Raw genomic sequence first — 12195 nt, 5'->3', positions numbered from 1 at the left:
AAGTAGGAGCGTTATATGCTTTTATTAGAATCTTAGATATTTTTAAATTTAATTATTAAGGAAAAAAGATGGGCTTGAGTTGAATAGATATCTTAACGGGGTATTTTTGTCCTTAGTCGCATGTGCAATTCGCACTAGGCCTGTAAACGGTAGCTTATCGGATCAGATATAGACATATCCTGTATCCGATAATTATCTAACGGATATTATAAATCAATATCTGAATCCGATAATATTAATGGATATCGGATAATACTCGATATCCGAAACTTTAACAAAATTTCAAAATTTTCTTTTAAATTTTTAACCATTAGATCCAAAAAATAAATCTCAACCATACATTTTATATATTATTATGAATAAATTTAAATTTTTTTTTTATATTACTTATCGGATATGGATATTTATCGGATCGAATATTAGTGTATCAGTATTCGATATCCGATTAGGAATATCCGAATCCGTACTCGATATCCGAAATTTTGAATATTTTTTTAAAATTTGAATACGGATGCGGACTGGATGTCAAATATTCGGATATCCATTGACAAGCTTAATTTGCACACTTGAAACTTAACCCCGATCTGACGGTTTCCGTCCACATGGGGCTGTAAATCAAAAGTCTTTAAAAACGGGAGTGTAGTCCTAATATTGATTTAAGAGTGGGGGACAATGTTAAAATCTCTCTAAAATTACTATATTTAGCCGTTTTATGCTTCAAGAAATTTTCTAAAGTTTTAGATTCTAATATATTTATATGAGATTTGTCCCATGTAATTTAAGCAGGCCGCGGCTTTGGGGAATAAAGAAAATTCTCCGGGGAATAAATTCTCGAGGGAATCCAGATTTTTTTGAAAATTCTCCGGAGAATAAATTTTTATGGGAATACAAAATACATTTTTTTAAAAGTTCTCCTCCATCTCATCTGTTCTCTTTGCCACTTCATCTGTTCTCTCTGCCACTTCATCTTCTCGACACCTCATCATCTTCTCCGGCGACCTTCAAACATAAATTATTTATTTATTTTTTAAATTTTCTCTCTCCTCTCTCTCTATATCTGTTCTAGAGAGAGAGAGAGAGAGAAAAGAAAAAAATTTAGAGAGAGAGCGAGAGAGGAAAAAAAAAAAATTTTGTTTGAAGGTCGCCGACCGGAAAATTAGCCGGCCTGCGACTTTCGCCGGAGAAGATGATGAGGTGTCGAGAAGATGAAGTGGTAGAGAGAGGTGATGAGATGGAGGAGCTTTTCTTATAGCATCTTCTAAAATTAGAAGCCCCTTAGCAATAAAAAGAAACATAAAAAGTCAATCTTATGCGACTAGTTTTAAAAAAAGTCTTTATTCCTCGGAAAATTTTCTTTATTCCCCAAAGCCGCGGCCTTTAAGTAATATACAACGTAAATATTGCAATAAATTTGTCAAGTTTTAGGTCTCTTTCATTATGATTTAAATTAGACAGTTTCGTGGTCATCACATCTTCATGATGTATCAATGCCTTGTAAAGACTAACGTAGATCGTAGTCGATTTCTCAAAAAAAATAAAAGCAAGTAAATTAAGATAAATTAAATCGATTAACAGTTTCGTTTTTCATACTATAATGCATAACCACTAAAAACATGACAAAATCCCATATTATCAGTACCAGCAAATCGCTCACAAAGAAAGTGTGGTTCGAGGAGAATGCGATATGGATACTATATAAGAGGTAATGACTTCTGTTATACTTAACTTTGTTGCTAATTACATAGTTTGGGCTGATTACAACATGGGCTCTTAAACAAAATCAAACTAGAGTTTTGGGGTTCAAAGTTGAAACTCTCCAGAAACCATGGGCCTCCCATCGATCGGTCTGCTAACACAAAGATACAATTTTACAAGGTACTCTTTCTAAGGAAGGAAAGTGATAAACCGAGAAAGAGTATCTCGAATAAAACATTATATATAAGCTATACATTGCTCTGCAAGAATCCATGGAATCTTCGTTAGCTAATGCTGGAAAGTTAAGGGATATCTACGACAAGATTTGCACCACTTGATTCCGCTCAGCTTTGAAGAAATCGTATTCTCATTTGGGAAGATAGTTTTCTTTTTCCCTTGTCCTGTTGAAAATTGAAGTTCAAATTCAAATCTGTCAGATAAAGAACGACAGAATAATACGTAAAATTTTAACATTTCTGGTTTTGATTCATTGATATTCGTTATAAAGAAGATTAGGCTCACCAACGTTTCAAGCAGTGCCTGTGATCAACTTCTCTTGTTGATCCAATTTTTTCACCTTGAGAAGACCAAAGAGAACTTGCATGCTGAAAACTGCACAGGTGATATATGCTCCTATGGCAGGCAACTAAAGAGGTAGCACAAACGTTTGTGAGAAACAGAAGAGAAAACGAAATTTCAGAAATGGCAACTTATGTGATTTTGGGCAGCAAAATAAATTGAATAACTTACCCGAACAGAATTGAGATACAGAATTGTGGCAAGGTTTATAAGACTTCCAGCAATTACTGCCTGTTTATAAGTTAAAGAGAGATTCAGATCAACAAACAAAAGATATTTCCACCGGAACTTTATGAATCATGTTGTATCTGCAATGAGTCGATAAAAGATAGAAGTGGAAGTATCTATAGCTTCTAGACAAGTTTTAAAAAGGTTGGAGAAAACGAGTCAAGAGTGAAGATGCCTTGTCTGCAAATCTTTCTGATTTGCTTGACTTGTTTTGTCGATGACATTATGATATTTTTCATGAGCATATAGATACATTTTATTGTCTACTCTTCATTTTACTAGAGAATCGCCAAAAGCTAAATAACTTTAGCAGATTTTGTAAATTTTTCAGTTTGATAAGCGAGAATGAGAACTCACATTTCCCACGGTCTTCTGCACAGCTGCAACACGTAAGAAAGCCCTTTCAGACTCCAATGTACGAACCCGAAGCTTCAGGTCACCTTGTTCCTGAGAAAGAAGAGAAATGGATGAGAAACATACAATTAATTGGCAATGAGTAGAGAGGGCTCAAGTAGTATATTGTTGGTCATGAAACTTCCTTTTGTCCATGTGGGAGTATGCTCGCACACACCCTCACGTCTGGCATTCTTTGAGCCTAACACGTGTTCTCTTGTTGGGTGACGTCAAACACGTGTAACCATTGAATCTTTCACGTGTTCTGGCCTAGCTCTAGTACCACAACATTAATCTTGTGGGGACTCAATCATTTGCCAATGAGTGGAGTTACCCGAGAATTTGTGGGTCAAGAAACATACCTTGGTCTACGAGGGGATATTTTCCCAACATAGGAGTACAGAAGCATGAAGTTGACCAAAAACCAAAATACATAAATTAAACAACTAGTAAAGGTGTTAAATCATTACTAGTCGTTGAATAATTTCGGCGAGCTTTTCAACTCTGTCAGCCTGCCTAAATAAGTTGTAGAATGCCTGAGATTGTCGATTCCATCTTTTCTTGAAGTCCTGAGATATTTTCATCATATAGTAAAAAAGGATGAATCACTAGTGATACCTTGATGAAAAAAATAACGATCTAGAAAGACGAAGAAGCTTGCCTGAACAATAACCTCAACACCAGCTTCACGAAATCTTAGCAACTCCAGTGCATAGCTAGCAAAACCAAGCATGTAATAATATTAGATAGATTTAAAAAAGACAGACTTGGAGGAGGAACACATCAACCTCTCGGAGAAAACTTTGAACAGATAGTAGGTGCTACTCACGGTTTAGCAATTTCTGTAATGTCAAATCGGGGATCAAGACCCTTCCCGATACCATCTAATACTGCAAGAATAAAAACTATGTTCTGAGAATGAAGTTCACAACCAACAGTCAATACCTGTCAAAGTTACTTTAGCTCTATACCAGAAAATGCTCGAACAACAAATGTGAAGGTGGCAGGAAAACGAAAAGGTTGATCAGCAGCAATAGCCAATAGATCTTCTCCTGAAACAGATAACAACAATATTGTTTACCAAAAATCCTCCTACTCGTACAATCAGAGTGCCATACCGAGTGAAACAAAAAGGAAAAAGTTTGATAGCTAATATTGAACTAACGGAAAGAAAAGGTTTCTACATTGATCACATTAAACCCCAAGGGTATTCAAGTCATTTTGGACTAAGCGGAAACATTAGCGTAAAATTACCAAACTATTATTCCCCCCAGTTCTCCTCAGCTTATCCTCTGTCTAGACATGAGCGTGATAGGATTCTGCAGCTAGATTGACTCAACTAATCTAGGTCTAATATATACAAGGTTATCCAGGTCAACCTCCTTGCACCTTGTCTAATCCAGGGCTTGAATTAGGGGTGAGCAAAGCCGCAAAAATAAACCAAAGCAAACTAAACCGATATGTTTCTATGCCAAACCAAGCCAAGGCGGTTGGTGGTGCTTGAGCCTTTAAGTATCTGAGAACCAAACGAACTGAACCAACTGATATAGGTAATATTTGGCCATGTTGATAAAACTCGTAGCTCATTCACAAGTTATACTCTCTTCTATAAAGATAATTTCCATTGTGCATGATGAAAAAAGTAATTTGACCAGTTCATATGGACTTCACATGGCATTTAAGCTAAACTTTATGCTTTAAAAAGTGTACTTTCAATTGGTTGAACAGATCAACCGAACCAAGCCAAACCAAACTCAACCGAAAGAAATAAACCGAATGCTTGGTTAGTTTGGTTTTAATTGATAAAAAATGGTTGGTAACCGACGGACGCCCACCCCTAGTTTGAATAGTGTCATACCAATTGCAGCTAGTCTCTGCTTCTTCTTCTCTGTCCTTTCCTCCTTGCTCAACGGCTGTTTAAATCCAAGTTCTGCTGTGGCTTTCTCTTTCTCCTTTCTTTGTGCTGCAAGTCGCTCTTCGAAGCTGTAAGAAGTATTAAGTTAATTGGTTATGGGACGAAAAAGTAGCTCAACCACAAGTACTCCACTCTTTGCTATTCTCTTCTTTTCTTTTAGCTACTCTATTCACCTATTGAGAAAGAACTGGGCTGTCCTTCTGACTGCTGTCAAATCTCCGGTAGGTACAAGAACACCCATCTGAACCATGGCCTGAAGCACCTGCATGAAGGAACAGATTCTCCAACTTCAGTATACCCAAGTATGTAAAAAGAAACATAAATAAAATCATATAAAATACAATAACAAACTTAAAGATATTAAAAAACGAGTGTTACGAATACAGCATCAGTGCGAGCCTTTCAGAGTACAGATTATAAGTAATATTCTGAAATAAACCTTTTGATAACAAAGGGTAATCACTAAAAAGGTACCTTATCAGGATCCTTCTCATAAACTCCATAAAATGCTTCAAGTAACCCCTCTCTGATGTTTGGACTTATGCTGCATAGTTTAGGAAACAGTGTTGTATAAAAGCATTAATAATTTTTCCAACTCAACGATACTCTAAAATTGAGATTAAATTTGTCAAGTAACAAAAGTACATAAAGATCATATAGGAAGTAGATACTACCTTCCCATCATTCCAAAATCATAAAATATAAGCCTTCCTCCGTTAACATCATCAACAGCAATATTTCCAGGGTGCTAGAAATGTAAAAAGGGATGCTAGTTAAAACCCTGAAAGTACTTGATGTTATGCCCCACAAAAAGTAAACATGAGAAAATTTTGAAAAATACCTACAGTAGTTCAATAAATGTAATCAAAATTTTGTAAACAATATATACAATAATACACCATAAGTTGGGTTGTGACACCATGGAAAAGAGTATGGTTTCTGCTACTGGCATTTTCTAGTCCAAAGTAATGAACTTCATAACGAATAAAATAAATTTTCGGAACTGAGAGTCAAAATCGTCAGGTTCGGAAACTAGGTTGACTCAAGTGAGTCAAATGCCAATTAACCCAAGTCAAGTTCGACTTGGCTCAAAGAAACTTATTACAACAAAATCAAAAACCAAACCCAAAGGTCAAGTTGAAACAAAGTGTATGTAGTTCAGTAGTTCTTAATAACTTTTGAGTCGCATGATCTTTTTTTAACAGGAAAACATATGAAGGATGAGTTGGCGAGTCCAAAAATCCTTGCTGAATTTAACACCGGTCCATTAAACATTAGTCTCTCAACATTACCTAGATGGACAAAGATGTTAATCGCATAAAATTGAACCCTTAATGCTTTCATTGAATATGCAGCAGATATAATACCAAACTCATAAGTACAAAAGTTACATAAATATCAATGTCTGTCTATATTATATATGGTTCAGGTTGCAGGTTCGTTCCTAATTCTTATACCATGAATATCTCATGTATGCCTATCCTAAATCAACCATTCTTTTGCTATTACTTTTCTCTTGGACAAAGAAAAGATACTTCTTTGCTATAAGTACTAATCAATTTAAAGTCGAGCAAAAACTCACAGGATCCGCATGAAAAAAACCATGAGACAAGATCTGTTCCAAGTAAGACTCAACAGCATATCTTCCCAACCTGCAAAGAGAACAAAAAATCGAAATTGTTATGAAGTAGCAAGGTAACATCTGAACTCCCAATTTTAGTAAAAGTTAGCACCCATGTGTTACATCTCCTCACCGTTTGCGATCAACACCTAGTTGATCTAAGGCTTTTATCCTATTTATTTTTATCCCTGGAACATACTCCATCGTCAGAACCTACAGCAAAAATGTACAGGTTAATTAAAGGAAAAATTGAATGCAATAGAACCTGGAAAGTTGTTGAGTTGGAACCTGAGGTGTGGTGTACTCCCAGATTATGGATGGGACTTTCACATAATCCATATCTTTAAAGTTATTCGCGAAGAGTTCCGCATTAGTCGCTTCTTGGGTATAATCAATTTCCTGGACATAACTTTGATTATATGAGTAACCATTATCATAAACAAACTGAGCATCACATAGGTGGCGAGAATTGAGAAATGAGAATGTAATATTTAGTAGTCTCTAGGAGGGATTGAAGTGAAACAGTTGGGACTTACAGAAAGTCCATTTTTGAGTGAAGATGATAAAATCTCGCCAATAAGAGGCAATATAGTTCCACTAAGTAAAATGTATCAACTTTTATATTATTTGTTCTACTGCAGTTAACTTGCTGAATGTCATGCCATCCCTGGACCTGCAGGGTCCCAAGTTGTCATAGACATGAACACCAATATCGAGTTCAAGCCATCTTAGGTAACTTATAGCCACGTCTCCCACACTGAGCCACATAGACAGCATGATTTTCTACGTATAGACATAACCACTACTTGAGTTATACTAATTGGCTAGTTATTGCTTATTTGTTATGCTCCTTTCCTGTAACTTATAGCCATGTCTCCCACACTGAGCCACATAGACAGCATGATTTTCTACGTATAGACAACTACTTGAGTTATACTAATTGGCTATTTATTGCTTATTTGTTATGCTCCTTTCCTCTCATTAAGTTTAGTTTCCCCAGTTCAATTTTATCTAACATGTTCCTTTTCTTGTGCTCACTAAGATGGAGTGTCTAACTGGAAGCCAACCTGATACAAGACATTCGCGCATTCATCATAGATAGCAACCCAATCCCTCTTGGCCCCATCTGACTTCGGGTCAATCTTCTGAAGATACTCAGCTATTACCTGTGGTCACAACAAACCAAGATTCTGAAGTCAAAAGTCGGAATGCCAGTTTCCCATAGAGATTTTCGCACTTCCACATGCGAATCTGGAATCTTTTAGGAAAAGAAAACGGTTTTACACTAATACTGAATTTTTTTTGAGAGAATTAATAACTGCATATATAAGTCTATATATCTAAAAGCATGCCTTTTAAGTTACTTAAGCTTGTGATCTAGCTAAAGAAGAACGTAAATTATAGCAATCATCTCAAGGATTCTATTAGTATTTCACACAACTAGCAAGCCAAGCATCTCGTCAATGGGAAATTAGACAGTTTCTAAACTAGAAACTGAAAATCTACCAGCCTATCATAGGGCAAGTAAAACATAGCTCAATGTAGTATTTCAGCATAGTCAAGATGATCGAGGTGAAGAGAGAAATAAACAAGTCTTCAACTGAAATATGTCGTTACCTCAAGGGCGTGGCTGATTAAATGGATTAATTCTAGACTGACTAGTTTTTGCAAATACCAAACAGGCCTTATCAGAGAGGACAATAATATCCATAACTATAGCACAAGAAGGTGATAATTGATTAGGAATGACATAAGCGAGTCAACATCGCCAATTTAAGTGTACTTAATATATGTAAAACAAATCACGAGACAACATAAAGTACAATGATACTACACAAGTAAAATTTAATAAAACAGAAATAATTGCATCACCAGGGTAAGTAATGAAATTTAACGTAATATGACAACTCAAATAGGGATGTTCAGCCAATCTAACCCTCAAATTTTTCAGATCAATATCAAATAGATCCTTGAGACCAGGCCTCTGTACTTTTATCACGACTTCCTGGTTTCTCAATCTTGCCCGATGTACCTGGCCTGTGCAATAGAACAGATTAGATATTCTGAATTTCCATTCATAAGTACCGTCACAGGTCAAACTAAATTGACATTACCAAGACTAGCAGCAGCTATAGGCTCATATTCAAACCGATCAAAAATTTCACTAACAGGAGCTCCAAGTTCCTCTTCGACTATAGACACCGCAGTTTCTGATGGGAATGGTGGAACTTGGTCCTACATTTAGATCATAAGTTGATGAATGATAGTTAGCTGAAGAGGCTCAAAATACGAATGTAAGCATGATGAATTATGAACGTAGCAACAGACATATTAGTACACTTCAGCTTAATATATGCTTATGACTCACATGACGCTTAAAAGCATATTAAACTCCAAAATAACTATAAAATATAAAACATTCAACCGCCAAACAGGTAAGCTGGATATTTCAAAATACACCATGCTCATATCATATTTAGTTTGTTTTCAAGTGTTCCAGGCAATTTCGATGGTCTGATCAAATATAGAATGTATTACCAATTAGAGGCACTCCTTGTAGTGTCAAGGGTTTGCAAAAAGAGGTTTTTAGAGATATAAACAGTTCAAAAGAAACCAAGGGTGAAAATGGACAAGGATGATAGCGAAAATGAGCATTCCTTGTAGGATCAAGGAATTGGGGAAAGAGGTCCTTAAAAATCTAACCAATTCAAAAGACACCAAGGTGAAAATGGACAAGGATGGCAGCAGACATGATACTAGAAATAGTTCAAACTTCAAAGAATGAATACCAGAGAAGAATTTCAAGCCAACTTGTGAAATGCATACAGAAAGAGGACTTTTGATTGATATGTCAAGCTACTAACAACACAAATGAAATAAAAATCATTTCAAATGTCCCAGATCCATTAAGAAATCCAAATCTGTGAAAGGAAATCAACCTTCTATCTACTGTGGAAAAACAGTTTCTACAAATCCTAATTTTTGTGAGAAAAATAATAAGAAACTAAAAGCGGCAAATAAAAAATGCTATTAGGTACCATGATAATAGTTCTCCAACAAAAGTACCTGAAGTTCGGACAACTGGTCAACATATTCCTGAGGAAGGATATCCACCCTCGTAGAGAACTGCTGGCCGATTTTTATAAATGTAGGGCCTAATCTCAAAATGGTTTCTTTTAACCACTTAGCAACAGTTTTTCTCCTTAAAACCTTTTTCTCTTCAGTCATTCCACCTGTACGTTCCAATTTGTCCGGTAAAACTTAAATAGTTGAATAAAATCAATTTGATTTCAGAACCACAGAACAGCAATAAAGGTACTCGATTGAAACATTTACTACTTCTATAATAAACTGGAACCTCACAAGGCTATATGGTTTCATGCATCTCAGTACACTTTATTAACTATACATGCAAGATCTTTGATGATTCATGCAATATTTCATGTTCCTCGAGGCTAGCATTTTAGCTAGTTGCTAAATTGACAAAAAGTCCTATCTATAAATCACAGAGAGCAAGGCAAGACTTATTTAAATAAAATGAATTGAATGATCACTTCAAGAAACACCACTGGAACAAAAATTTGTATTCAGCTGTAAGTAATTAGGCCTTCACATGTAGGAAGTATGACAAGATGACAAAGATATTGTAAGGGTTGTGTTGAAGAATGAACATAAAAGAGATAAGTTAGAATGTTTGAGCCCAGAGATACAGACAGTTATCAGGGCACGTCTGCATGATCCCCTTGCAAATTTGTAATGTTATATTAAGTAAATTCTAAGTAGCAATACCCCTTAAGTGAAATCAAACTATCATGGACCTTCTTATAAAGTTGAGATGAGTTATCATTGCCAACTTGCACTAAAGTGTTCCACTTGCTTTGACCACATCTTGGTCACACCGGCTGAATTTGGAAGGCCCATTTACCACAAGTGGGCTGCAAGTAATAGAACTCTCATCACAAAGATCGTAAACCTCTATTGAAGCTTTTGCCAACGCATTTTCATCAGCTTTGGGCCTTCCATATTCAGTGACTATCGCAATGATGTATAACAAGTTCAACACTTCTCAAGGAAGCATATTATTTTAGTAAATCTGGGCAAAAATTGTGATGGAAACATCAAATTTTAAGTACATAGCTAATATTTACACTTTCAGGGGCACTACCCTCATACACTGTCCCAAAGCCTACATCATTCACAAGCAAGATATCCTAATTTTGTACATGGAGCTTGTATCACATCCATGTAAAGCGTAATGACATAAGTTTGATGCATAGTATGGGACATACCCTTCATGTCTTTTCTTAATTTTGAGATCTAAGAGAGAGGTGACTTGCCTCGATAAGTGAACTTTTGGTTGGTAAGCCAAACCTTAACGATAAAGGTTAAAACAGATCCCCAAATCTCCAAAGTTCTTTGTATTGTTGAGTATGTTTTGAATCTATTCCAACGGCCACCAGGTGTAACCGAGACCTGTATAACACCATAAATTACAAAGAAATCAAGGTTTTGAAGTAAGATGACCAAACAAATATCTGACTAGTCCTAAACAACATCGTGCAAGTTAATTTTGATACTCTATCCGCAAAACTTAGGAATCTTTATACGTGAAACCATTAGCATTTAAATATAAGACATTTGGCATCGACAGCACTCGGTTCTATAAGCTCATAAACTGTGGATTGGCAATCAAATTTTTGGGCCGGGCTCTATTCGACCACAAACCATAATGCACATCAATCACGCATAACGGCATAAGGCTTGCAAAATATCCACCACGAGTTAAAGTTCTGATCTTTATGACTTTCCCATATGTTTCTTGCAGATACTCTCAACCAGATGGTTGAAGTTTACTATTATGTAAGCCTAATTTGGCCCACATTCAGTCAAACAGTTCACCCAAATCTAGATAGTCAAAAAGTAACGATAACTTAGCAAATCAAACTGCTTGTTCTAGGGCAATTCACAAAGTTCTCAATTGAATACTACTAGCAAAAGAAAATGGAATGGCATTAATGATTTAAAGAAAAATAGTTTTTTTTTCTTTTTACCTCAACCTTATTTCGACCCCCACGCTTAAACCAAGCTTCCTCTTGCCCAATATCTTCCACATTCATTTTCCTTTTTTCCCCTTTCTTTGATTCTGCACTTTCTTCTTCCACAACTTCTCTAACAGATCCATTTCCATTAACATACTTAACTAAACTCCCATTACTCACACCATTCCCATTCAAAATCACTGAAGCACTACCATTAGAGTTCTCACTCAATCCTTTATAACCATAACCACTACTTCCATTACCATTCAGAAAAACACCATTCCTCTTTTCTTCTTCTTCCTTTACAATTACACCACGGTCTTCCTTAGTTGCTCCTAATCGAATCTTTAAACCCAATTTAGATGACCTAGAATTTCTAGACTGAAATCTAGAAAGAGGTATTCGAAGTTTAGAATACCTTGTTTCTGAATTGAGGAACCAAAGTTCTGATAATGTTGAAGTTGAATAAGTTAAAGAAGCAGCCATTTACTGAGAGCTTTTTAGGGTTTATTCAGTACTCAGTGACTGAACTGAACCCTAATTTTCGGGGAGAAGAAGGAAGAAGAGAGGGATTTTGGTTTCAGTGTGATTTTTAGAGAGAGAGAGAAAGAGAGATGGAGAAGATAAACAGACAAAATAAACTGAGAGGGAGAATTAATAGGGGGTGGTTCTAGAGACGTCCACGTGGGATTTAGGAAGATGAGTATTTGCCAACTCTAGATTTT

The 12195-nt window shown here is 35.9% G+C and overlaps 1 protein-coding gene across 1 annotated transcript; it reads right to left on the bottom strand.

Annotated features, from left to right (window-relative positions):
* Positions 1 to 1696: 1696 nt before the first annotated feature.
* On the bottom strand, positions 1697 to 12195 carry ATH13 (ABC2 homolog 13). Its single transcript, XM_086651512.1, has 21 exons — positions 11483 to 12195; positions 10769 to 10904; positions 9498 to 9664; positions 8546 to 8666; positions 8368 to 8468; positions 7499 to 7597; positions 6720 to 6830; positions 6565 to 6644; positions 6393 to 6462; positions 5485 to 5558; positions 5285 to 5354; positions 4984 to 5072; positions 4754 to 4878; positions 3867 to 3947; positions 3725 to 3785; positions 3557 to 3611; positions 3366 to 3464; positions 2860 to 2949; positions 2446 to 2505; positions 2218 to 2341; positions 1697 to 2096 (listed from the first exon to the last, which is right to left on the bottom strand). Exons 1-20 carry the CDS (start codon positions 11954 to 11956, stop codon positions 2225 to 2227), a joined length of 2280 nt encoding a protein of 759 aa, XP_086507638.1. The 5' UTR covers positions 11957 to 12195; the 3' UTR covers positions 1697 to 2096; positions 2218 to 2224.

Source organism: Eschscholzia californica, unplaced genomic scaffold, assembly GCF_041429995.1.
Source record: "Eschscholzia californica isolate CP2 unplaced genomic scaffold, dmEscCali1.0.p SCAF_1, whole genome shotgun sequence".
Taxonomy (NCBI): domain Eukaryota; kingdom Viridiplantae; phylum Streptophyta; class Magnoliopsida; order Ranunculales; family Papaveraceae; genus Eschscholzia; species Eschscholzia californica.
This window is presented reverse-complemented; position numbering and strand designations above follow the sequence as displayed.

Coding starts and splice junctions, on each gene's coding strand:
- ATH13 (XM_086651512.1), bottom strand. CDS start 11,956: ATGGCTGCTTCTTTAACTTATTCAACTTCAACATTATCAGAACTTTGG. Junction 2,506..2,859: donor TGCAGAAGACCGTGGGAAAT/GTGAGTTCTCAT, acceptor ACTTATAAACAG/GCAGTAATTGCTGGAAGTCT. Junction 2,342..2,445: donor TGTATCTCAATTCTGTTCGG/GTAAGTTATTCA, acceptor CTACCTCTTTAG/TTGCCTGCCATAGGAGCATA.